Below are 27,673 nucleotides of genomic sequence, written 5' to 3' on the forward strand. Positions count from 1 at the left end.
CGGGTCTCCTAGACTCATAATGTCCAAACACTAAGTGCATGGGCTGACAAACATTTCCCTGGGGGGGTACATTTTTTTTTTTTTTTTTTATGGGGATCATAGACACCCTTGCCAAAAAATAGACTGGCTGTAGCAGCACGGAACACATTAACCCTGGTGATCTTGTGGCGGTGGATGATGAGACGTGGAAGAAGGCCTCATTAAAAAATTCACCTAATTTAAAGGAGTGGGTCTCCTAGACTTGTAATGCCCATGCACTAAGTGTATGGACTGACAAACATTTCCCCCTGGGGGAGTAAAACATTTTTTGGTTTCAAATTAGTAACAGGCATCATAAAAACACCCTTGCACAAAAATTGAGTGACTTTTGCATCATGGAATACATTCACCCTGGTGTTATAGTGGTTCTGGATGATGAGGATAAGGAGGAGAATAACACCAAATAGACAAAATCAGGAAGCGTATACCCATGTGTGGTTGTGAAGAGGTGCATGAGAATACACCTGCCCAAAAAGACAATGTATTTGAAGTTATGTTTAGCTGTTTTCATTCAGTGGTGTACAAAAGTCTTGCCCAATCCAGCCCTTGTTCATTCTTATAAGAGTCAGCCTGTCAGCATTTTCAGTTGAGTTCCAATGTGTGGGGACATCACACACCAGTCAGTGAGCCAGAAGCTGCAAACGCTGCTGAAGCATGGCAAGGGCGGCTGAAGCTGTAGCTGACTTTCTAAAATGGGCAGACAGGCAGCGTACTTTCATTAGCAGATCCGGATTAGCAGACCCGGCAGCTCCGGGTAGCTTTTGAGAAAATGTTGAACGACAAAGTTAAGCACATGGGCCAGACAAGGTACGTTTGTCAACTCACCTTGCCTCAGAGCCGCCACCAGGTTCCGGCCATTGTCACACACGACTATGCCTGGCTGTAGGTTCAGCGGTGTCAGCCAAAAATCTGACTGCTCTTTCAGCGCTGTCCACAACTCTTCAGCATTGTGTGGTTTGTCACCTAAGCAGATTAGCTTCAGCACAGCCTATTGACACCTGGCTGAGACAGTGCTGCAGTGCTTCCAGCTTCTGACTGATTAATTTCAGCTAATTTCAGAAATGGAGGCTGAAGAGGAAGAGGAGGAGGTGCAGGAGCTGTAGACTGTGGGGGCAACCCTGATTGACATAGGGCCCGCCATCCTTGGCATCGGGAGGATGTGTTCCATCCCAAGGTTTGACTGGGTCCTAGCTTCCACTATGTTAACCCAGTGTGTCAACAGTGAGATGTACCATCCCTGCCCACAAGCACTTTTCCAAGTGTCCGTGGTTAGGTGGACTTTCCCAGAAACAGCATTGTTGAGGACACGGGTAATGTTGTGGGACACGTGCTGGTGTAATGCCGGTACAGCACAGCAGGAGAAGTAGTGGCGACTGGGGACCGAGTATCTTGGGTCAGCTGCCGCCATCAGGTTGTGGAAAGCTTCCATCTCAATGAGCCTAAAAGGCAACATTTCGAGCGCAAGCAGATGAGGAATGTGAGAATTTTGTACTGTGGCCTGTGGGGCGTTGGCAGCGCTGGGACAAGGATGTGGATGGGCTTGATGATGGTGCTAGTTGCCTGTGGCAACAACAGGTGCAGGGCACGGGGCATCTTCGCATGCACCGTGGTTTGGGGACTGGGTTGTATGCAAAACAGTGGAAGAAGCAGTGTTGTCACCTGCAGACAGTGTTCCTGGAGCCTAGTGTTCGGCCCACAAAGTCAGGTGCTTTGCTGCCATGTGCCTGATCATGCTGGTGGTGGTCAGGCTGGTAGTTTTGCTACCCCTGCTGATGCAAGTGCAGCGCCCCAGAGTCTGGTCATTGCAGTAACGTCGCTCTTCCACCAGGGGGAGTGATGGTACGTCTGATTGCACTAAAAGAGTTCACCTTGCCAGGTATCACAGTCACACATTACACTTCACACTCCTCACACATGGGTAAAACTGGGGGTTGGATAGGAAGTCAGGGAGAAAGCAGTTGGGAAGAGTTAGAGAGAGGTCCTGTCAGGGGTGGGATCCTGACAGCGGCCTAACACAGACAGATCGTTACGGAGCTGTGCCAGTATCGTATAGCGGCAGTCTCCTAAGAAAGGACACGAAGCGAAGTATATTATGGAGAAGTGAGAAACGGGATCACAGCACAAGGAGATAGAACCAGAAGGAGTCGTGCTCCAAGATCAGCAACATCCTTCTGAGGCGTGTAGCCGGCGGCCGGAACGCCGAGGAAGTAATAGGCTCTACGCATTACTTTGAACTACGGCAGGGCAGTTAACTTTAGGTTGGCTGTCTCACCTTTTACACCTAATGAAGACAACGGAGGCAATTGTGGGAGAGGGGCGTCTCTAGGGTCCCTATAAAATAACTCCAGGCCTACCCCGTCATACGGGTGCGTCCTAGCCATATCATCTGGGGGACGGAGAGAAAGAACAGAAACATACACGACAGTTGTGAGGACTATCCCGTGGGGCTCAGCAGGGAAGTACTACAACACCCAGGCACTAGTAGGAAGGTTACTGATTTCCACCTGCAAAGAGAACTCTGGATGTGCCTTCGGACCGGCCAGTCTCAGCCAGCCCTGTTAGCGGTGCTCTGGATTGTGGATGCCAAAGCCTTCAGTAAAGAGGTAAAGAGACTACAACCCTGTGTCCTTGTCATTTACTGCAACCTACACCACCACCTACTCCTTTTATTGGGTGCCCCTTAGCAGGGCCACGGACCGGGTCGGGCCACCGTGACATTCCTAGAACCGAGAGACCCGGTACCGAGTACCCCGCTGCCCTGCATTTGGGGGCCACTCCACAGGCATGGCAGGTGCTGCAAATGGCCTGTTTGAGGTTATCGACAGTCTTTAAAATATAACTAGGTAATGCATAAGCAAGCAGGCACTAACAGAGGTATATTCCACACAATCAAATCAACAGGAAAACACAGTTCCTAAAGTGCTAAGTTCAAACAACCTCAGTTATAACCCGTGGCAAGCCAAACCTAAAGTGCTCAAATGCATGAACTAATGAATCTATCTATGTGCCACCATGCAATGCGCTAGCATATGACACGCTATTGCAGAGAGTAAACTTACAAGTGACTGTCCTGGTGGGAAATGTTCCACAGCGACCCCGACAGCGCCGTTTCACCTGACTGGCTTCTTCAAATAGGGGGCATATGCATTACCTGGTGTGGTTTTTGCTCCCAGCCGTTTTATGAGCTTTACCCTGCTTTTTCCATGTCTTTTGTATTTTAATATGTTCATTAAAATTGGTTTTTATATTTATAGCTTATGCCTCTTTTTCCCTTAACATGTTTTGGGAAATTTTGGGTTTGATACAATGAATTTGAGGTGTGCTGAATACTATTTTGGGACTCTTGATAAATTTATTGAGATAACAGACTGTTTCAATATGTGGCCTGGAATTTTTTTTTTTTTTTTTTAACCACAAAATACTATATAGACCAAGGATAGCAGACAAAAAAGTGGAATGTATGCCTGGAAAGCAAGTATTTGTACAACACAGATAGACCAGGCATCGGATGGAGATAACAGACTGTTGTAATATGTGGCATAGATTTTTTTACATTTTTTTAACCACAAAATACTGTATAGAACAAGGGTAGCAGACAAACAAAAAAGCGGAATGTATGACTGAACAGCAAGTATTTGCAGACCACATATAGACCAGGCGTCGGACGGAGATAACAGACTGATCAAAATGTGGCCTTGATTTTTTTGGGTCCACCAAAATTGTGTCGATAAGTAAGCTATGACACAAAAAAAAAATTGGAGTAATAAAATTGTAAATTATCTAGTGCAATTATATGCGATGCGTGTGGCGTACAAATCACAGTGATAAATATAAGAACTGTAGCTAAATATTTTTGGGCCAGCTACAGATTTTTTGGTCAGCAAAATGGTGTCCAAAAATGTTGTAAGACAGTCGAAAAACTACTATAGTACCAAAAAAAGAAGGCCAGAATTTTTGGGGCACTCACATCTGATGCCTGGGACAAAAAAAACTTTTTAAATTGTTAGATTTTCACGCTTTTGTACTGAAATGACCTGGCTGTAGTCTGCAGTGTGACCAAGCAAATAAATCTAGAAAAAAGGGGGCTATGGATTGCATTGTACAAAAATTAGCAGGTATAAGGTGAAATAAAAAAAAATCCTAGCCACGGATACCTACAGCTACGTATATATAAAATAAGCAGCAGCAGACAGTAGTAGAGCCTTTTGATGTATGCAGTGAGATGTATATACTCACATACAGTGCCTGCATGTCTTGCACTGATATGGATATGTGCACATAGACTCCCCTGCCTACCTAGCAGAGCAATCTATGTACCCCCGAATTACCCCTAAAAAGGACTGTTGGTTTATCAGGATTTGTGGTTTGAACACTAGTAGACCCACACTAACTAACAAAAGACAAATCTGACCCTATCTCAGCGGAAGCTCTCCCTATACTAGCTCAGTCCGGAGCAGAATGCGCCGAGCAGGGCAGCGCCAGGTCTCTTATAGACCTGATGACGCTGTGCGGCCAGCCAATCACTGGAATACCACAACAAAGATGGCTGCGGTATTACTGTGCATGGCAGACAATCCCTGCATGTTGATTGGTGCTCTGAAAAGCGCCAAAATTAAAAGGAGGAGACCCGAGCTCCCGCCGAATAATCCTGGAAATGCTCGGTGCTCGTTGAGTACACCGAGCACAGTGATACTCAGTACCGAGTACCGAGTAGTGGCGAGCACGTTCATTCATCACTAGTATTTACCCTTTCCCCTTTTTTATGTGACTGAGCAATTAATACATTTTCTATTACACTTATACGATTGTGTTTCATCTCACTTGGTATCCTGAGGTGTATTGCTCCATTTTTTTGTAGGACTCTAGTAGTAAGGGAGTTGCCCGTCTTTTGAACATTGTTCATGTTCGCCTTGGCTGGTACTTTGTTGACATGTGTATCTGGCATGTCAGTTTTTGTTAAATTTGTACTTTTGATTGCATAGACTACTGGCCACTTCTTCAGTCTATCAGAGGTGGGCAGTTTCTTAGGCAAGGAGCATGCACTTGCTTTGAACAGCTGATTTGAAGATGGCAAGATTGATGAATTGGACAAGCTTCAGTGCCCCTGTATTCTTCTAAAGCAGTGTTCCCCAACTCCGGTCCTCAAGAGCCACCAACAGGTCATGTTTTGAGGATTTCCATAGTATTGCACAGGTTATTGAATGCTTACCTGTCCAGGTGATGCAATTATCACCTGTGCAATACTAAGGAAATCCTGAAAACATGACCTGTTGGTGGCTCTTGAGGACCGGACTTGGGGAACACTGTTCTAAAGCTTCATAGGCAAAGCTGACTCATAACAGAATAGACATGGCTATATATATATTTTTTTTGTTTTTGTTGCATATACCTGGTCGTCAAAAAATACAGAAATGTGAATAGCCCCACTGACTATAATATGTATGTGTCCTATCTGTAAAAAAAACATGAACAGGACATGTATATGAAAAATGGACACCTGAAAGAGGCTTTATACTGTTTATTATTTTTACACTGCACTTCTAATAAAAAAATACATGCAGAGAAAATTGCATAAAAATTGCAAGCCTTGAGGCAGTGTCCTTGTGCACACTTCTCAATACATGAGACGTTTATTAAGTATCAGGGGTTGGACAACAATCTGTGATATAAAGAAAACTTTTCCAAAGCCCCCTCCTTCTCCTCCAATATTTAAAGGATAAATTTATTTTATAATGCTATGGGAAATCACTAGGCTATGCCATTACATTATGTATAGGGGGGACTTGGATTCTGGTATCTCTGAAGAGATCATTGCCAAATCAGCATTTTTTTCTGCACACATTGCTCTTCACTGACTGAGCGGGGAACATTCTAACAATAGCATTCTAACAATATATCATCATTGTGTTAGTTGTATAGTTATTATGTAGGTTGAAAAAAGACCTAGGTCCATCATGTTCAACCTTGAAGTTGAAACATTCATTTAACTTAAACGGGTTATCCACTTTTGAGGACTTTTTTTTTTTTACTTAAATGCATCTATTTGGGGCTGAAAATTTTTATATTTTTTATTAATAATTTTGTGCCATTTTGCTATTACATACTCTTTGTTTCTGTGGACAATCAACTTTGATGTGGTCTATCGTCACAAATCAGCTTAGAGCTGGGTAATAGAGTTAAAAACACTCCCATCAGCCCTTCAGAACAAGCGGTTTCACATCTCATGACTTCTGGATATGGGACGGACCCCCACTCCATCTTAAAACAACCATACCTTCAGTAAACCTAGACACTGGAATAAATACACAAAACATATTATATTGGTTGTCAAAATGGACACAGCTTTATTTAAACCACAGGATTAAAACAATCACAAGGAATCAGATGAAGTGCTAGTACATTGGGATTTATAAGTACTGTGATATTCCCAGCGGTCTGAAATACAACACCTGGACAGACAGCCATAAAGGGGCGGCACGCACTGGCTTGCCATTCAAGCAGAGCCAGTAAACTTTCAGGGCACCAATTACCCTATTATCCTCAGTCCTGTGCTTAAACACTGTGCAGCCCCTGATTGATGTTACTATTACAACGTCCTTGACGCTGGCCACCAAAGTCGAGCCTATTCACCACCATGAGGTTTTACATCCTCTATTAGTTAAATGAGTTCACATTAACTTGTCTGCAAATTCCACCTGACTCCTTAACCGCCAGGAAAGAGGCCATTTGACACCTTAAATAGACTCGACCGCCATCAACCATGCTTAATAAAGCCATCAACCTGTTCCACATGCTATGGAAAGACTGTGCATACAAGTAACAAAATTCTAAAGCAACAACAGATTAATTTAAACATTGCAAATTGTGATTGATAGTACAATAACTAAAGCGAAATAACAGTCACTCACTAAACATCCTTGTGATGACACCACATTTTATCTTAATTAACCAGATGTCTATTTTCAGTAAAGGTACCTTCACACGAAACGACTTTGTAACGATATCGCTAGCGATCCGTGACGTTGCAGCGTCCTCGCTAGCGATATCGTTTAGTTTGACATGCAGCAGCGATCAGGATCCCGCTGTAATGTCGCTGGTCGCTGAATAAAGTCCAGAACTTTATTTGGTCATCCGATCGCCGTGTATCGTTGTGTTTGAAAGCAAAAGCAACGATACCAGCGATGTTTTACACTGGTAACCAGGGTAAACATCGGGTTACCAAGCGCAGGGCCGCGCTTAGTAACCCGATGTTTACCCTGGTTACCAGCGTAAAAGTAAAAAAAACAAACAGTACATACTCACCTGCGCGTCCCCCAGCGTCTGCTTCCTGACATTACTGAGCGCCGGCCCTAAAGTGAAAGTGAAAGCACAGCGGTGACGTCACCGCTGTGCTGTTAGGGCCGGAGCTCAGTCAGTGTCAGGAAGCGGACACCGGGGGACGCGCAGGTGAGCATGTACTGTTTGTTTTTTTTACTTTTACGCTGGTAACCAGGGTAAACATCGGGTTACTAAGCGCGGCCCTGCGCTTAGCAACCCGATGTTTACCCTGGTTACCCGGGGACCTCGGCATCGTTGGTCGCTGGAGAGCGGTCTGTGTGACAGCTCCCCAGCGATCAAACAGCGACGCTGCAGCGATCGGCATCGTTGTCGCTATCGCTGCAGCGTCGCATCGTGTGAAGGTACCTTAAGACAGGAGGAATAAACTGTTATCTACTTGTTGACTTTTGAATTTATGTGCTTCTTTCTTTGGTTGGTTAAGAGTCTGAAATGTTGACTCTTCTTGTAGGTTAAATTGATATTTATAAACTGATGAATAGTTGTTATTTACCTCTTATATCAGCTTCTACAGTTTATTGTACTGTTATCTTTGCAAAACAGGGATGCAGGGTCAGTGAACAATGATATTTGCTACTTAGATTGCACATTATACAAGGCCATGCAGTTTGTTGACTTGCAAACATTGAAGGATAAATTAAATAATCAAACAATGCAAGTTAATCTCATCACCACTTCCCCTTGACCTGTGAATAATGGCTTAAAGAACAGTTGTGAATTATAAAAAGGGATATGCTTCTGTAACAATAACATCCAGACATCCAAGAGATCCAGAGAAGCAGAGACTCTTTACAAAACCACAGTCAGGAACACTCTACAGGATAGCTGCCAGATCATGACTCCATCACGAGGGACACAGATTTGACACTCTACAGGATGCCAGCTTAGGGGACCATGGCCCAGACTGAAAGAACACAGATCTGCTCCAATGACTATCACTGAACCTATGGATATGTTTGGAGCAGTCAGGATTTGGAGCCACATGGATACATTTGGGAAATACAGGTTGTGACCCGCCTGTCACCTGGCCTTGTATCTCAATGGACTGTCAGGTTCCTAAGCTTGTCATTACCTTCTCACTGTGCGTGCCACAGGTGGGGTTTTCAGCCCTGGAAGCTCTGAAGTCACAACTGCTCTTATCCTGGTGAGTCAGTGGATATGTGAGACTATATAATTTTGCATCATCTTGGGTATTTTGATGGGTCTGTTCTATGTTGTATTTGCCTGTTTTGTGGTTCAATAAATTATTACCACACTGTTTTATCCCCACCCTATGTTGTTTGAGTAGAATTATTCCTACAGCAAAAGGAGAGCGGGCATTCAGTGGGACAAGCCCTGATCCATGCTGTTTCAGGCTAGCGGACTAGAGAACACCACCTGATTCCCATGTCTCCACAATCCTCTAATGGGGAGTGTGAAAAGTAAACCATAATAAGAGGTAGCCACAGTGTGAATACCTGTACAATGACATCTGTCATGCCTCATAAACTATAATACTGCATGCATTTTAGCCAGTTCTAATAATTCAGTTTTTGGTTCTAGAAACCACTATTATGTACAGTAGCTGTGCTGTGCAGTAATCATTTCTTAAACCCACTTACTAGTAACCGAAAAGTGATGAGTATATATAAAGAGAAAGATATTATAAAAAGTGAGTACTCAAAAGCTATATACATATAACATCAATATTAATAACTGACCATTAAATAACTTTCTTAATATTTGGCACAGTAATTGAAATAAACCTATAGCAGAAAAAGTCTACCAAAACATTATTAATAACCCTGCCACTCCATTGTCAATTGTTTTTCAGGCAGTTGATGACATTTACCCTTAGCCCCTCCCATTAACTCAAGGGCAGTATGATGGGCCCAAAGCTCCTCTATATACAGTATGATATCCACACAGCCCCCTATATAAAGTATGATGGGCCCACAGCTCCCCCATTTACAATATGATGGGCCTACAGCTCTCCTATACACAATATAATTCCCCCACAGCTTCCCTGTACACAGTATGATGGACCCAAAGCTCCCCTATACATGGTAAAATGGCCCAACAGCTCCCCTGTACACAGTATGATGGGTCCACACGTCCCTTATACAGTAAGATGTCCCCACTGCTCTCCCAAAACACAGTATAATGACCCCCAGAGTAACCCTCACACTGCTTAATGGTCCCCACACTTTATGATGGGCCTCACAGTAGCCCTCAAACTGTATAATGGTCCCTGCATTAGCTCCCACAGTGGTCCACATACTATAATATTGCCTCCACAGTATGCCCCCAAACTGTATAATGGAACTCAAATTAGTTCCCACGCTATATAACGGCTCCCACATTTTATGAGAATCCCCCAGAGATGTCCCTACAACTCATGATGGATCCACCCACAATATGAGAGCCCCCCACACTCTATGATTGCCCCAGTGGTAGGCCCCAAACTGTATAACGGTTCCCACATTAGCCCCCAAACTGTATAATGGCCCCTGTATTAGCCCCCTAACTGTATAATGGCCCCAGCCTTAGCTCTGAAACTATATTATGGCCCCTGCATCAGTCCCCTAACTATATAATTGCCCCGCATTGGCTCCCACATTGACTCCCACATTGACTCACATGCTATATAGCGGCCTCCAGACTTTATGAGGGGCCCAAACACACTGTTACAGGGTTCCCCTCACTGTATGATGGTCACTCATTGTTTATGATGCCCCCATAGTCACACCACAAGTTTTAATAAAAAAGATTATATACTCAGCTAATCCAGAATTCTGATGAATCCATAGGCGAGGCTCAGGCAGACCAATGCGCCGATGTCATAGCGCCAATGCACATACAGAACATCAGATGGTGACCCTATGCTTCCAAAATAGAGCAATCAAACATTTTAAAGCTGTCAAAAAATGTGACGGGCAGTCTGTAGCTAGACTTGCTAAAAGTCTTGGATGGGACATTTAAAAGATAGGTAACAGGGTGAAGAGATAACTGAGTGCTGAAGACTCCTTCCAGTAGGCCTCTCAACAGCCTTCAATAAGGAAGAACTAAAGGACATGTCCAATAGATATGGTTGAGTGATGCACCAACAAAGTCACGATGTCAGCAGACATCGGGAATGGTGTGATTCAGTTAATGCATACCTTTATTGATTTATTTGTCCTTTTTGTGAAAAAAAAATTTAACTTCAGGATACACTTTCTATATATTGATATCCAGAACTGAAATGCATATTCCAATGAGGCTACTCTGGTGCTGCGTGAGATGGTAGTATTATGTCAGTCTTTAGTTTTCATGCCTAATTTAATACATTACAGTATCCCACCGGCCAGAAACCACAGATTGATTTTACGTAGCGTTATTTATTTGTATTGTTTACTATGATCTATTACTTACACTGCATTACAGTTACCAACATTTCAAAGACAACATTTAGGACCTTTCCGGACCGCTCTCCGTTGGTGATACAGTGGCAGAGGAGCACGTACAGTATATTTCTATTGCAGCACAGTTAAGTTAGTGTAAACTACAGTATATACAACTAAACCACCAGTGATACTATTTAATTTACTAATATTATTCCATTACTTGAGACAGCTGGAGTCATAGGGATGACAAACATGCTTGTTTTTTGTTTCTAATTCTTTTATAAATGAACAGTTCCAATACACTGTGTGCAGAATTATTAGGCAAGTTGCATTTTGATCACATGATACTTTCTATACCTGTTGTCCTACTCCAAGCTGTTCAGGCTTGAGAGCCATCTACCAATTAAGTAAATCAGGTGATGTGCATCTCTGTAATGAGGAGGGGTGTTGTCTAATGACATCAAAACCCTATATAAGGTGTGCTTAATTATTAGGCATCTTCCTTTCCTTTGGCAAAATGGGTCAGAAGAGAGATTTGACGGGCTCTGAAAAGTCCAAAATGGTGAGATGTCTTGCAGCGGGATGCAGCAGTCTTGAAATTGCAAAACTTTTGAAGGGTGATCACAACACAATCAAGCATTTCATGGCAAATAGCCAACAGGGTCGCAAGAAACATGTTGGGCAAAAAAGGCGCAAAATAACTGCCCATGAATTGAGGAAAATCAAGCGTGAAGCTGCCAAGATGCCATTTGCCACCAGTTTTGCCATATTTCAGAGCTGCAACGTTACTGGAGTAACAAAAGGCACAAGGTGTGCGATACTCAGGGACATGTCGAAGGTAGGGAAGGCTGAAAAACGACCACCTTTGAACAAGAAACATAAGCTAAAACATCAAGACTGGGCCAAGAAATATCTTAAGACTGACTTTTCAAAGGTTTTATGGACTGATGAAATGAGAGTGACTCTTGATGGGCCAGATGAATGGGCCAGAGGCTGGATCAGTAAAGGGCAGAGAGCTCCACTCCGACTCAGTCGCCAGCAAGGTGGAGGTGGGGTACTGGTATGGGCTGGTTTCATCAAAGATGAACTTGTGGGACCTTTTCGGGTTGAGGATGGAGTGAAGCTCAACTCCCAGTCCTACTTCCAGTTTCTGGAAGACAACTTCTTCAAGCAGTGGTACAGGAAGAAGTCGGTATCGTTCAAGAAAAACATGATTTTCATGCAGGACAATGCTCCATCACATGCCTCCAACTACTCCACAGTGTGGCTGGCCAGTAAAGGTCTCAAAGAAGAAAAAATCATGACATGGCCCCCTTGTTCACCTGATCTGAACCCCATAGAGAACCTGTTGTCCCTCATAAAATGAGAGATCGACAGGGAGGGCAAACTGTACAACTCTTGGAACAGTGTCTGGGAGGCTGTGGTGGCTGCTGCATGCAATGTTGATCGTAAACAGATCAAGCAACTGACAATCTATGGATGGAAGGCTGTTGAGTGTCATCATAAAGAAAGGTGGCTATATTGGTCACTAATTTTTTGGGGTTTTGTTTTTGCATGTCAAAAATGTTTATTTCTAAATTTTGTGTAGTTATATTGGTTTACCTGGTGAAAATAAACAAGTGAGATGGGAATATATTTGGTTTTTATTAAGTTGCCTAATAATTCTGCACAGTAATAGTTACCTGCATAAACAGATATCCTCCCAAGATAGCCAAATCTAAAAAAAGCCCTCTCCAACTTTCAAAAATTTTAAGCTTTGATATTTATGAGTCTTTTGGGTTGATTGAGAACATAGTTGTTGATCAATAATAAAAATAATCCTCTAAAATAGAACTTGCCTAATAATTCTGCACACAGTGTACAAGACTACAATCAGAATTAGTTTACAACCTAATTTCCAACTCCTAATCTTATACAACAGTATTACCATATGAGGGCCAGCCACACAAGGACCCAAGAGGTGATAGGGTCACATCTACTTCCAAAGCAGGTGGAATTGTGCATTATGATGAGCGATTGAGCTGTAAGAAGCCATACAATGTTTTGACACAAGGGTCCACTTCTGTCTGTGTCTGCCCCTGTGTTTATCTACATATATTATATATATCATATCAGTTCATACATTAGACTACAATAAAAAAATCCTGTGATTTTTGTATTCCATTAGGAGATAATCTCTGTACAGTTCTGCAGATTATATTGGAATCATATATACAAACTATAACAAGTAATGTATAAGGGACTTACCTTTTCGGATATAGGTGCTCACTTATTGGATTGGAAAACAAGAAAATTAGCAGAATGGCCAGAATAATATGAGCCAAAATAAAGAATAAAACTCTAATTCGACTAAACATCATTGTGTCAAACAGATGAAGAACAGAGCGTGTTGGAGGTGGATGGACGGTGAGGGTGCAGCAGTTCTATTGTGCTGGATGTGACCAGTGCACCTGACTGCTCCGTAATGTACAGACAGCAGTGTGACTTTACACTCAGACCACTTTGCAGTTCCCATCGGTGCCTTCCTGTTTGTACTCTTGGTATCCACCCATTGGTTAAACAGACTGTATTTTTTTTTATCACAGGTAAAGACTGATTGCTGGAAAAAAATTTGAGAAAGTGCTGTTCTCACAAGAGACAAGAAGTGAGTAACGAGAGTCAGGTAGCCAGGAGGGAAATATAAGTTTCCGGAATGTTTAACTGTTCACGCTCCCCGTGAAACTGGGCTCAAGTCATGCTACATATGTAATACTTTATGTAAGCAAATAAACATATTCATTATCCAGTAAACTTTCTGGATAAAATATTTGTGCTTTACAGATCTTTGTTTGCAATCATTAGATAATATGCTATAACTCTAAGGCCTTATTCACATGACCATATATTTTACAGTCTTTGTTATGGTCACATTCACAAACCAACTGTTGGGATTTTGACCTGAACTAATAGTCTCACAGACATATATGACACGGTTACTTCAAATTAGTAGACTCTCGGTCAGGTCGTAAATTGCTGCTGTGATAAGAACCATAGTATACAGTCAGGTGAATAGGAACTAAAGCACTAAGTACTTGAGTGTCTCTTTAGAAATGGATGGATGTTGTAGATGCAATGCGTCCCTGAAAAATAAACAGAAACAACTTTTATTTTTACTATTTTTTTCACCTATTTCTCTCATAGAATTAAAATTTTCAGTGTTATATATATATATATATATATATATATATATATATATATATATATATATATATATATATTTGGATTTGATCTAATTATTTCTAGTCATCTGACGGACTTCATGCTTCCTCTTCTGGATAGATTGGCATGATACAGCTGCAGCTCCATGAAAAATATGTCACTGTTGTGCACATCAATTTACTGCAGCTGACACATGTATAGAAGAAGCAAAGGGACTAGCAAGGACCTAGCCAATGCTGGAAAAGGTCTGTTGGGAAATTGGTACTTTAAGATGGTCACTCTACATCTTGTTCTGGCCAAACTGACCTTGACTGTAGTGGTCATTAGTCCGTAAGGCCAGAAAGGGATGTACAGAGCACGGTTCCATACATATGTAAAAGCTGCAGCCTATCAGTGGCAGCAGCAGTTATGTTGGTCAGGTGACTACAGTTTTAACATTCTTGGGGTTCTTTTGTTTGTTTTTGTTTTTCAAACTCAGAGATAGAGATGAGGAGTTGTATTTGTCATCTATCTTCTAATTTAAACACTTTATTTTTGTCATTTTGTGTGTTAAAGTGCTTTTTTACAGAATTTTAATATTGTTGATGTATATTTATCTACATATACAGTAACTTAGTGCAGGTCCAACTCTCTGTAGTCCACTGATAAACTGAGTAAGACAAAGCTGAAATACCTAATACAGCTGTTGCTATTTTTATGGCTTTTAGCATAATCTAATATATAATTGCCTAGAATACTACTTCCTGCAATTTGTGCCAACTTCCGTGGCTTTGTCCGGAGCTAATGTCCGGAGATCATGTCCGGAGCTAATGTCCGGAGCTAATGTCCGGAGCTAATGTCCGGAGCTAATGTCCGGAGATAAGTGACGTCACCAGTGTCCTACACCCAGGCAGAGCACAGGGGCCCCAGGCAGCATATGGGGCCCCAGGCAGAGCACAGTGGTCCCAGGCAGAGCACAGGGGCCCCAGGCAGCCTATGGGGCCCCAGGCAGAGCACAGTGGCCCCAGGCAGAGCACAGGGGCCCCAGGCAGCATATGGGGCCCCAGGCAGAGCACAGGGGCCCCAGGCAGCATATGGGGCCCCAGGCAGAGCACAGTGGCCCCAGGCAGAGCACAGGGGCCCCAGGCAGAACATGGGGCCCCAGGCAGAGCACAGGGGCCCCAGGCAGAGCACAGGGGCCCCAGGCAGAGCACAGGGGCCCCAGGCAGCATATGGGGCCCCAGGCAGAGCACAGGGGCCCCAGGCAGAGCACAGGGGCCCCAGGCAGCATATGGGGCCCCAGGCAGAGCACAGAGGCCCCAGGCAGCATATGGGGCCCCAGGCAGAGCACAGTGGCCCCAGGCAGAGCACAGGGGCCCCAGGCAGAGCACAGGGGCCCCAGGCAGCATATGGGGCCCCAGGCAGAGCACAGGGGCCCCAGGCAGCATATGGGGCCCCAGGCAGAGCACAGCGATATTTTGGACCACTGTGCGGTGTTTCAGACCCCCTGTGTGATGTCTGGGGCCCTGTTCTTAAGTATATTAAAGATTAAAGTAACGTATATTAAAGTATATTATAGATCAAATTTGACACGTTTATGAGCACCATTGAGTGATATACTCAAGAATGACATAATTTTTCAACATTTTATGGTTTCAAACTGTAAACACTCAGAGTTTTTTTTACTTCAACCAGAAAACCTTAACGGTTCATAAAAAACTTGACTGTTCAGGATATGATAAAAGTCATAGTATTCTGAATCTTTAACTTATAAAGATACCTTTACATGGGGTGATTATTGGTTCCAGAGAGGCTTTCGGCCGATAATCGTACACATGGCTAGTGACAGGACAATCTAATATATAATTGCCTAGAATACTACTTCCTGCAATTTGTGCCAACTTCCGTGGCTTTGTCCGGAGCTAATGTCCGGAGATAATGTCCGGAGCTAATGTCCGGAGCTAATGTCCGGAGCTAATGTCCGGAGCTAATGTCCGGAGATAAGTGACGTCACCAGTGTCCTACACCCAGGCAGAGCACAGTGGCCCCAGGCAGAGCACAGGGGCCCCAGGCAGAACATGGGGCCCCAGGCAGAGCACAGGGGCCCCAGGCAGAGCACAGGGGCCCCAGGCAGCATATGGGGCCCCAGGCAGAGCACAGGGGCCCCAGGCAGCATATGGGGCCCCAGGCAGAGCACAGTGGCCCCAGGCAGAGCACACACCAAATCGGAGGCCGAGGGGCCCGCCAACCAAATCGGAGGCCGAGGGGCCCCGCCAACCAAATCGGAGGCCGAGGAGCCCCGCCCACCAAATCGAAGGCCGAGCGGCCCCGCCCACCAAAGCGGAGGCCGAGGGGCCCGGCCCCGCCCACCAAAACGGAGGCTGAGGGGCCCCGACCACCACATCAGAGGCCGAGGGGCCCCGCCCACCAAATCGGAGGCCGAGGGTCCCCGCCCACCAAATCGGAGGCCGAGGGTCCCCGCCCACCAAATTGGAGGCCGAGGGTCCCCGCCCACCAAATTGGAGGCCGAGGGTCCCCGCCCACCAAATCGGAGGCCGAGGGGCCCCGCCTACCAAATCGGAGGCCGAGGGTCCCCGCCCACCAAATCGGAGGCCGAGGGTCCCCGCCCACCAAATCGGAGGCCGAGGGGCCCCGCCCACCAAATTGGAGGCCGGGGGTCCCCGCCCTCCAAATCGGAGGCCGAGGGGCCCCGCCCACCACATCGGAGGCCGAGGGGCCCCGCCCACCAAATCGGAGGCCGAGGGTCCCCGCCCACCAAATCGGAGGCCGAGGGTCCACACCATCCAAATCGGAGGCCGAGGGTCCACACCATCCAAATCGGAGGCCGAGGGGCCCTGCCCACCAAATCGGAGGCCGAGGGGCCCCACCAACCAAATCGGAGGCCGAGGGGCCCCGCCCACCAAATCGGAGGCCGAGGGTCCCCGCCCACCAAATCGGAGGCTGAGTTGCCCCACCAACCAAATCGGAGGCCGAGGGGCCCCGCCCACCAAATCGGAGGCCGAGGGTCCCTGCCCACCAAATCGGAGGCCGAGGGGCCCCGCCAACCAAATCGGAGGCCGAGGGGCCCCGCCCACCAAATCGGAGGCCGAGGGGCCCTGCCCACCAAATCGGAGGCCGAGGGGCCCCGCCCACCAAATCGGAGGATAAGGGGCCCCGCCCACCAAATCGGAGGCCGAGGGGCCCCACCAACCAAATCGGAGGCCGAGGAGCCCCGCCCACCAAATCGAAGGCCGAGCGGCCCTGCCCACCAAAGCGGAGGCAGAGGGACCCCGCCCACCAAATCGGAGGCCGTGGGGCCCCGCCAACCAAAGCGGAGGCCGAGGGTCCCCGCCCACCAAATCGGAGGCAGAGGGACCCCGCCCACCAAATCGCAGGCCGAGGGGCCCCGCCCACCAAAGCGGAGGCCGAGGGTCCCCGCCCACCAAATCGGAGGTCGAGGGTCCCCGCCCACCAAATCGGAGGCCGAGGGTCCCCGCCCACCAAATCGGAGGCCGGTCCCCGCCCACCAAATCGGAGGACGAGGGTCCCCACCCACCAAATCAGAGGACGAGGGGCCCCACCAACCAAATCGGAGGCCGAGGAGCCCCGCCCACCAAAAGTAAGTGCGGCCCCAAAAGTAAGTACGCCCCCGGGTGCAAAAGTAAGTGCGCCCCCGGGTGCAAAAGTAAGTGCGCCCCCGGGTGCAAAAGTAAGTGCGCCCCCGGGTGCAAAAGTAAGTGCGCCCCCGGGTGCAAAAGTAAGTGCGCCCCCGGGTGCAAAAGTAAGTGCGCCCCCGGGTGCAAAAGTAAGTGCGCATCTGGGTGCAAATGTAAGTGCGCCCCCGGGTGCAAAAGTAAGCGCGCCCCCGGCCCCGGGTGCAAAAGTAAGCGCGCCCCCCAGTCCCGTGTGTGAAAAGTGCTGCTGTAAAGCTGGTAGCGCTGTTCAAGCACCATGTATTTCCTTCTGGAAATGCCCATCTAATATATAATTGCCTAGAATACTACTTCCTGCAATTTGTGCCAACTTCCGTGGCTTTGTCCGGAGCTAATGTCCGGAGATAATGTCCGGAGCTAATGTCCGGAGCTAATGTCCGGAGCTAATGTCCGGAGCTAAGTGACGTCACCAGTGTCCTACACCCAGGCAGAGCACAGGGGCCCCAGGCAGCATATGGGGCCCCAGGCAGAGCACAGTGGCCCCAGGCAGAGCACAGGGGCCCCAGGCAGCATATGGGGCCCCAGGCAGAGCACAGTGGTCCCAGGCAGAGCACAGGGGCCCCAGGCAGCCTATGGGGCCCCAGGCAGAGCACAGTGGCCCCAGGCAGAGCACAGGGGCCCCAGGCAGCATATGGGGCCCCAGGCAGAGCACAGGGGCCCCAGGCAGCATATGGGGCCCCAGGCAGAGCACAGTGGCCCCAGGCAGAGCACAGGGGCCCCAGGCAGAACATGGGGCCCCAGGCAGAGCACAGGGGCCCCAGGCAGCATATGGGGCCCCAGGCAGAGCACAGGGGCCCCAGGCAGAGCACAGGGGCCCCAGGCAGCATATGGGGCCCCAGGCAGAGCACAGGGGCCCCAGGCAGCATATGGGGCCCCAGGCAGAGCACAGTGGCCCCAGGCAGAGCACAGGGGCCCCAGGCAGAACATGGGGCCCCAGGCAGAGCACAGGGGCCCCAGGCAGAGCACAGGGGACCCAGGCAGCATATGGGGCCCCAGGCAGAGCACAGTGGCCCCAGGCAGCATATGGGGCCCCAGGCAGAGCACAGTGGCCCCAGGCAGAGCACAGGGGCCCCAGGCAGCATATGGGGCCCCAGGCAGAGCACAGTGGTCCCAGGCAGAGCACAGGGGCACCAGGCAGCTTATGGGGCCCCAGGCAGAGCACAGTGGCCCCAGGCAGAACATGGGGCCCCAGGCAGAGCACAGTGGCCCCAGGCAGAGCACAGGGGCCCCAGGCAGAACATGGGGCCCCAGGCAGAGCACAGGGGCCCCAGGCAGAGCACAGGGGCCCCAGGCAGCATATGGGGCCCCAGGCAGAGCACAGGGGCCCCAGGCAGCATATGGGGCCCCAGGCAGCATATGGGGCCCCAGGCAGAGCACAGTGGTCCCAGGCAGAGCACAGGGGCCCCAGGCAGCCTATGGGGCCCCAGGCAGAGCACAGTGGCCCCAGGCAGAACATGGGGCCCCAGGCAGAGCACAGGGGCCCCAGGCAGAGCACAGGGGCCCCAGGCAGCATATGGGGCCCCAGGCAGAGCACAGTGGTCCCAGGTAGAGCACAGGGGCCCCAGGCAGCCTATCGGGCCCCAGGCAGAGCACAGGGGCCCCAGGCAGCATATGGGGCCCCAGGCAGAGCACAGTGGCCCCAGGCAGAGCACAGGGGCCCCAGGCAGAATATGGGGCCCCAGGCAGAGCACAGGGGCCCCAGGCAGAGCACAGGGGCCCCAGGCAGCATATGGGGCCCCAGGCAGAGCACAGGGGCCCCAGGCAGCATATGGGGCCCCAGGCAGAGCACAGCGATATTTTGGACCACTGTGCGGTGTTTCAGACCCCCTGTGTGATGTCTGGGGCCCTGTTCTTAAGTATATTAAAGATTAAAGTAACGTATATTAAAGTATATTATAGATCAAATTTGACACGTTTATGAGCACCATTGAGTGATATACTCAAGAATGACATAATTTTTCAACATTTTATGGTTTCAAACTGTAAACACTCAGAGTTTTTTTTACTTCAACCAGAAAACCTTAACGGTTCATAAAAAACTTGACTGTTCAGGATATGATAAAAGTCATAGTATTCTGAATCTTTAACTTATAAAGATACCTTTACATGGGGTGATTATTGGTTCCAGAGAGGCTTTCGGCCGATAATCGTACACATGGCTGGTGACAGGACAGTACAATATAAACGTTCAAAGGTAAACACTGATAACATTAAAATCTAATATATAATTGCCTAGAATACTACTTCCGGCAATTTGTGCCAACTTCCGTGGCTTTGTCCGGAGATAATGTCCGGAGATAAGTGACGTCACCAGCGTCCTACACCCGCTCAGGGTGGACAAAGATATATGCCTTCGTGGTGCGCGGCACTTTTCTGATTGGTTGCCGCCTGCCGCGAGCGACCAATCAGAAATGTGCCGTACTGTCAAGAGCTGGTGAGTGCAGCCATTTTTTGTTCTTTCTTACTATTATTTATTAATTGTATTATTCTTACATTTGAATAAATAAAGTATATATGGATTCTAGACTCCCGATTCTTTAGAATCGGGCTGCCATCTAGTGAATCAATATTAGAATTCAGAAAACCCCTTTGTTGTCACCACAGAGTATAACGAAGGTGCCAAGGTCTTCTAAGGGGTTAAATAAAGGATTAGGATGACTGTATGGTTTTGAATTTGTAACATGCAGGTCAAGTGTAACACCCCAAGTTCCTGGTTGTTACAGTGGCATTGCTTTCCTCATGGGGAGAGTGATGTCACGCTTGGAAGCGATGAAGGATTCCTCTTATCAGGTATTCACAAACATGCAACATGTTTACACTCCAGGCCATAAGGGGGAGCTCTGATCCAGCTTGTGGGTGGCTCCCCTATATATATATTCTGGTCTGGAGGGAAAGTTAGGCAGTTCCTGTCAGAGAGACAGAGGAGAAGGAAGCAGAGGGGCCGAGCAGCCACGAGAAACTGCTGCAGCTCCTGGAAAGAAAGAGAGAGAGGAAAGCAGAACAGATTGTAGCGAGCGTAAAGGAGGAACGAAGCACAGGCGAAGTGAAGAACTAAGGGGGTTAGCTGCAACTGAGCTGCCGCCCTACTGAGCGCATGAAATTGGTAGCTGGAAGACCGAGGTTGTGCAGTATTCTACATTTCACAGCAGAAACCAGCAGGACAGTTGATTGCAAGTTACCTGTCCATCCCACACCTGAAGACACAGTAACATATAGAGGCCGGGTCATGATAGAGATCCTGTAAAAAGGCTCGAGTTACCTGTCATACAGGTATTGTCCTACCTAAAGGGGGACAGAGAGAACACGTGGGACTTTGTGTGTGGCCTTAGGCAGCAAAGAACTGCACCACAGCGCTAGAAGGAAGACTTACGACTCCACCTGGTAAGGTAGATTCCAGATTCGCTTCCAAGCCTGCCGGACCATCAACACCTGTGATTCGGTACCCTGGACTGCGGCTGCCTGAAGCTTCAGTAAAAAGGTAAAGAGACTGCAACTTTGTGTCCTCCGTTTCTTTCTACACCACCTATCACCTGTCCCTACTACACCAGGAGCCCTGGGGACCCAGCTTCACCATTGGGAAGTCATACCATTATTGCTGCCATAACATCACCCCAGCGGACCCCTTAAAGCAGCGTCGGTCATCACTGACCAAAAACCACAGGTGTCATGAACACAATCTTTATTCACAAAATCCCTTTAAAGACTTTCCCTTTTACTTGGGCGCCCAGTGCCACGGACCGGGTCGCCACCACCGTGACATTCCCTTTAAGTACCAGACCCGGTACCAAGTACCCCACGGCCCTGGCGTGCGTTCCACAAGGATTGGTTTTGATTGATTAGTGGGAGTGTAGGGACCGCAGGTAAAGAAGGATGCAGGGACAAATAGGAGCCAGAAAGCAAATAGCGTTTTTAACTTTCTTTTTAACTTCCAACCAAAAAGATGACAAACGTTTTTCCACGCAGGGAACTTATATACAAGAACACAATCTCGCAGTAAATCCTAATTACTATATGACCGCCCTGAACTATACCCGTAGAACGCGGCAGCGCCTCACTAGTGACTCCCTACTAAGATAAAGTCAACAACGGTCACTTATCAGTGCTGGTTCAGCGATGTAGTCCTGACGGTGAGGCTCCGACAACGCCGTAGTCCTGATGGCGGAGGAAGGAGGTGTCTTCTGGCGACGGGCCCAGGCGTAGAGTCGAGTCCAGAATGTCTTTTGCGGTGCTGCGTTCCCTCCTGCAGGCGGACGTTGATCCGAGGTAACAGCCTCCCAGTCCAGAGAAGAGTCTTTTTGAGGAGGATTAGGAGAATAATCAGTATCAGTCACAGCTGAGACGAAACCATGCGAGTCCGTAGCACTCTCTGGCAAGGTGCTCTCAGGGAGCGCGGTAATACTGTCCCTGAGCTGGTCAGCACTACCCCTCTGCCTGGGGGGTCGCTGACGACGAATGCGCCTCTTTTTGGGGGCTCTGGTAGTTGCCCGCAGTGTCTGTTGCACGTTTTCCCCCTGCTTCCAGCAAGTCTCACTGCGGCCTGCACACTCACAACAACTGCGCTGCAGTTTCCTCTCCTCAGAGATTTCCCGCGCTTCTCTGCCCCTGCTTTCGCGCGTTTTGCTTTTTATCCTCTCCTCTCCCTGCGTCACTCTTCCTCCTGTCACATGAGCCTGGCTTCCCATGCACCCCTCAAATCCGTCCCCCGGAACCCCGACTCCCGGCAACAATGGTTCCACCCGTCTGCACAGCTCACCAGGTCCCTGTCCCCTACATTCCCCCACCCTGTATGCTCGCCAGTCCCTGGGCGAGGCCTTCGCACTGACAGGTCGCCCACCTGACGGATTGTTCCACACTTGGGTCTGTCTGGTGTGTAAGTCAGGACTGTAGCGAGTTGGGGGTCTACCGGCAGTAGAACGTTCAGAACGTCGTGGCTCGGGTCCTTGTATAGGGGGTGTTGGGGAAATGTCGTCAGCGGAAGAGTGACTGGTCAGGGGTAGTGTAGTAGTCGAGATAGGGGGAGTATTTTGACGCCGTTCTTCTTCTTCATCATCTTCTTCATCCCACCAATGGTTGTTGGGGGATTCAGTCGTAGGTGGCTCTTCCCTGATTGCGGATTCCGGGGTGTCCGAGTCAACAGAGCGACACAACCGGAGCATGTTGCGATGAAGAATGCGAGTACCTGTACTTCCGAGGGCCTCAGACTGCACTTCATATACAGGTCCATGCGGGTCTATACGGCGAAGCACCCGATAGGGTGTTTTTTCCCAACGATGGTCTAACTTGTTTTGCGGTCTTTGCTCTCGAACGAGTACTCGATCACCTGGCCGGAACTCTGGGGGTTTTGCTGTAGGGGTGCTCCGATGCTCCACTTCCCGAATACCAGTCGGTGTAAGGTCTGCAGCCGATGCCGATGATCACGCACCCACGAAGCCATCCCTGTTCGGGGGCCTTCTTCCTCCGAAGACAGTTCCAGATCTGTCATGCCTTTTCCTGGGCGCCCAAAGACCACTTCATACGGGGTGCGTCCTGTGACTTGATGAACTCTATTGTTGTAGACCCACACTAGGTCCGACACATACTCCGGCCAGCGGGCCTTCTGATCTTGTTCTAGCGCACGCAGCATTTGAAGCAAAGTCCGGTTAAACCGCTCACAAGCCCCATTTCCCTGGGGATGATACGGTGTGGTGCGTGACTTATCAATGCCGTAGAGGCGATGCAGCTCTTCCATGACTTTGCCCAAGAAACAGGCGCCTTGATCCGAATGTATTCGCCTCGGACAGCCGTAAACTTGAATAAAGTTCCTACAGATAGCGCTCGCCGCCGACTCAGCTGTCTGATCACGGGTAGGGGTGACTACCGCGAATTTTGAAAAATGATCTACCATAACGAGGCAGTGTTCGTAGCCTTGATGCGCTGCTCCAATGGTAATGTAGTCTATCATTAATACTTCAAAAGGGGCAGACGTCGTGATGCTCTGCACAGGCGCCCTTTCCTCCGGTGACTTGGTTAGCTCACATTGTCGACATTGTCTACAGGCAGTTTGTACTTCCGCAAGCAGCCGAGGATGATAGAACCGAGTTTGCAGCCACTTAAACGTCCTCTTCACTCCGAAGTGTGCCCCGGACTCATGAGCTTCTTTAGCAACTGCGGCCACCACGGGCCCTGGTAAGACCATCTGCCAGGTCGGCTCGGAATCTGCCTGAGCCATGGTTAAGTGGCATAAGAGCCCGTCCTGAAGAGTTAGGCGCTCCCACTGCCGCAGAAGAAGGTTCAGGTCTGACGGGAGAGTTTGTCCAGGGCTTCTCACGGGCAATAGACCATTCGTTATCCACTGTCGCAATGGAGCTAGTTCCTGGTCTTCCTGTTGCAGCCGTATCCATTCGTCCCGACTCTGAACCAACAGTCCTGTAGCCGTTCCGTTCCCGGTCTGTTCCCGGCTCACAGCCGTCCGAGTAGCGCCCCCGATGGCGTAGGGGATTTCTTCTCCCTCCAGCTCCTCATCTCGGTTAGTCCTTGGGGGATTCTTCCGCAGACGAGATAATGCGTCAGCATGAACATTCTCCGCTCCTCGCTTGTAAAGGATACGGTATCTGTACTTGGCCATCCGGGCTACCCAGCGCTGTTCTAGGGCACCCAATTTTGCATTTTCCAGATGTGCCAATGGGTTGTTATCCGTGCGTATCAGCACCTCGGAACCGGCCAGGTACTCAGCGAACCGCTCCGTCATAGCCCACACCACGGCCAGCAGCTCCACCTTGAAAGAACTGTAATTGTCTGGGTTCAACTCAGAGTCATGAAGAGACCGACTTGCATAGGCGATCACTCTCTCCCGCCCATCCTGAACCTGAGACAACACAGCCCCCAATCCCTGAGAGCTGCCGTCGGTGTGTAGGATGAACGGTTGCGAAAAGTCCGCATAAGCCAACACCGGCGGCTCCATGAGAGCTGTCTTCAAGTCCCGGAACGCTGCTTCTTGTGACTCCTGCCATTGTATCTTCTTTCCCCGTTCCTTGGGGGAGCTTCCTTTCAGCAGGACTTGTAGATTGTGAGAACGGCGAGCAAAATTCTTCACGAAGCGCCGGTAGTACCCAGCGAGGCCCAAGAACGCCCGTACATCCTTAGCGGTCTCCGGTGTGGGCCACTCCTGGATTGCAGCAATCTTCTCCTGCGATGGCCGGACTCCTTCGGCGGACACCACATGCCCCAGGTACTCGATCTGTTCCCGGAACAAGTGACACTTCTGGGGCTTCACCTTAAGCCCGTATTTCAGCAACCGGTCTAGTACCTGTTCCAGTCGGCACAGATGTTCCTCGAATGTTGGGGCGTAGATGATGATGTCATCCAGATAAATGAGAGTGGCCTCGAAGTTCAAATCCCCCAGACGCCGCTCCATTAATCGTTGGAAGGTGCCTGGAGCGTTGGCCAGCCCAAACGGCATTCGATTGAACTCAAATAGTCCCATGGGAAGGATGAACGCTGTCTTAGGACGATCTGCTTCTGTCATCGGGACCTGCCAGTATCCGCTGGCTAGGTCTAAGGTGGAAAAATATTTGGCCCGACCCAGCACGGAGAGAGACTCCTCGATACGGGGAAGTGGATAAGAGTCTCGGACGGTGCATGCATTTAGCTTACGATAGTCCACACAGAACCGGAGCGTGCCGTCCTTTTTCCGCACCAGCACGATCGGGGCAGCCCACGGGCTCTGACTCTCGCGGATCACTCCCTTTTGTAGCATCTGGCCTAACAACGTCTTTACTTCCTGGTACATCTGCGGGGGAATCTGTCTGTACCGCTCCCTGATGGGCACTGTATCTCCGGTCGGAATTCCATGTTCGATGGCCGTGGTACAGCCAAAATCATCTTCATGTTGCGCAAACACTTCAGCATAGTGTCCAAGGAGCCGCTGCACTCGCGAGACTTGTGATGGATCCAGACCCGGTAATTCTGCTCGCATATGTTCCAGAATAGTTTGACCTTTTCGGAACGCTATCAGCTCAGGATCCTGTGTAGACCGGACACTGACCATCCAGGGATCAGGGGAATCCACCTTTAACTGTAAAGTATCTGGAGGAGGCATCACTTCTAACGGTCGTAACACTTTGGCCATCTCACTTCGGACCCGTAGCACGACATCGTGTTCGTCCACATTCACACATCGCACTGGTACGGCCCCATTTTTAACAGTAGCCAGAGATCGGGCCACCAGCAGTCCTGTGGGCAAAGGGGACGTAAAGGTGGGCTCAACCTGCACTTGCACTCCTTCCAGAGGGATGCGAGCTCGGATGGGCAGGGATATAACAGTCTGTCCTGGGGGAAACGTCACTTCTGCTGTCGGGGAGGTGATTACTTTCCCTAGTATGTCTCCCTCCTGAAAGGTCTCTTGCACACGGACTTCCCTCACTAACTGTCTGAACACGGAGCCTTGAGGTGTACTGGTCCCCCACTGATTGAGTGTCTCTTGTGTGGTCTCCCCTAACAGCAAACTGCCAAAGTCCTTCAATACATTCATCCCCAAAGTCACGATATGTTGTGGGCTGGGATCCCCCCGCGTCAACACAACCCCCCGGCGGCCCAGGTCTTTCCCACATAAAGATATTTGCATCCAGGTGACCCCTTCCACTGGGATGGGCAGCTGATTGGCGGCCTGCAACCGGATTACGGGGCCCCATTGGGGTCTGACTGACACAGGGAAGTGTTTTCTAAAATAGGCCTCGGGCATCGTCGTGACTTGAGATCCGGTGTCCACCAGACAACGTACAGCCCGCCCTTCAAACTCTGCCCAAACCAGGGGGCAGCTGGCAACCAAATTTTCGGGACTTTCACCACCCATCCGCGGGGATTCTGACTCCGAGCGTCATCCCCTTAGCTCGGAGTCCTCTAGTTTAACGGCCGCCGTGACGAGGCCCTCCCTCTCCGGGGGCACTCCCGTGCGAAGTGTCCTGCCTCCCCGCAACCATAGCAAGCACCGGGGACCGGATAATATCCTGAACGAGCGCCACGAGCTGGACTCCCAGACCCTTGCCCCCGGGGTAGCTCCCTTGGGCTTCGCGCATTTTTTTTAACTTCGGCCAGTTCCTCTCGGATTTGTTTGAGCTCCTGCCGCATCTCCTGAACCCACGACGGCTCACCCCCTCCTGGTGCAGCGGTCTGGATAACCCGAGCCTCTCCTGTCAGGACCGTCACCCCCCTCTCTTGCTCCCGGGTGCGGGCCTCATTGCCTATGTCGGAGAAAGTCAGGCGCGGGTCGACCCGCACTCGTTCACGTAGAGCCTGTTTGGTCAACTCATCCCGCAGTCCCGTCACCAGTTGGTCGCGCAGGGTCACGTCAACATGTCCCATCCCCATACCATCTTTCCGCACGATTGCAATGTTTAGCTCTTGCAGAGCATTCATGTACTGAGTGACAGTCTCGCCCTCTTTTTGTCGCCGTCCAAACAACCGGGCCCGCAGCTCTCCCACGTCGGTGGGATCCCCGTGCGTCCCCTCTAACACATGTAACACCCCGGTAAAAGTATTCCGCTCTGTGGGGGGTCTCAACATCACTGAATCCCGAGCCTCTCCATCTAAGGCCATAATGGCCACCTCTGCTTCCAGGGCTGGGGTCATAGGATGCATTCTCAACAGCCCCCTCATCCTTTCAGTCCAGCTCCACAACAACATGTTGCTCCCATTAAACTTGGGCAAATTGTTTAACATGGCCCCCAATGAGAGAGAAGCTCTAGGCCCAGCCCCATCCTCCGTATCTTCTGGCTCCTTCTTTGGATCCTGCATCCTGCCGACTACGCCAAATGTAGGGACCGCAGGTAAAGAAGGATGCAGGGACAAATAGGAGCCAGAAAGCAAATAGCGTTTTTAACTTTCTTTTTGACTTCCAACCAAAAAGATGACAAACGTTTTTCCACGCAGGGAACTTATATACAAGAACACAATCTCGCAGTAAATCCTAATTACTATATGACTGCCCTGAACTATACCCGTAGAACGCGGCAGCGCCTCACTAGTGACTCCCTACTAAGATAAAGTCAACAACGGTCACTTATCAGT

General features: G+C 49.1%; 1 protein-coding gene across 1 annotated transcript in view; it reads right to left on the reverse strand.

The window, feature by feature from the left end:
• The window catches only part of ST6GALNAC1 (ST6 N-acetylgalactosaminide alpha-2,6-sialyltransferase 1), a 151,643-nt gene extending 138,422 nt beyond the window's left edge, over window positions 1-13,221 (reverse strand). The window contains exon 1 of the mRNA XM_077251833.1: window positions 12,987-13,221. Coding sequence (XP_077107948.1) covers window positions 12,987-13,099 — 113 coding nt within the window. The 5' untranslated portion in view covers window positions 13,100-13,221. The remainder of the gene's footprint in view (window positions 1-12,986) is intronic.
• Window positions 13,222-27,673: the final 14,452 nt, after the last annotated feature.

Source organism: Ranitomeya variabilis, chromosome 4, assembly GCF_051348905.1.
Source record: "Ranitomeya variabilis isolate aRanVar5 chromosome 4, aRanVar5.hap1, whole genome shotgun sequence".
NCBI lineage: Eukaryota > Metazoa > Chordata > Amphibia > Anura > Dendrobatidae > Ranitomeya > Ranitomeya variabilis.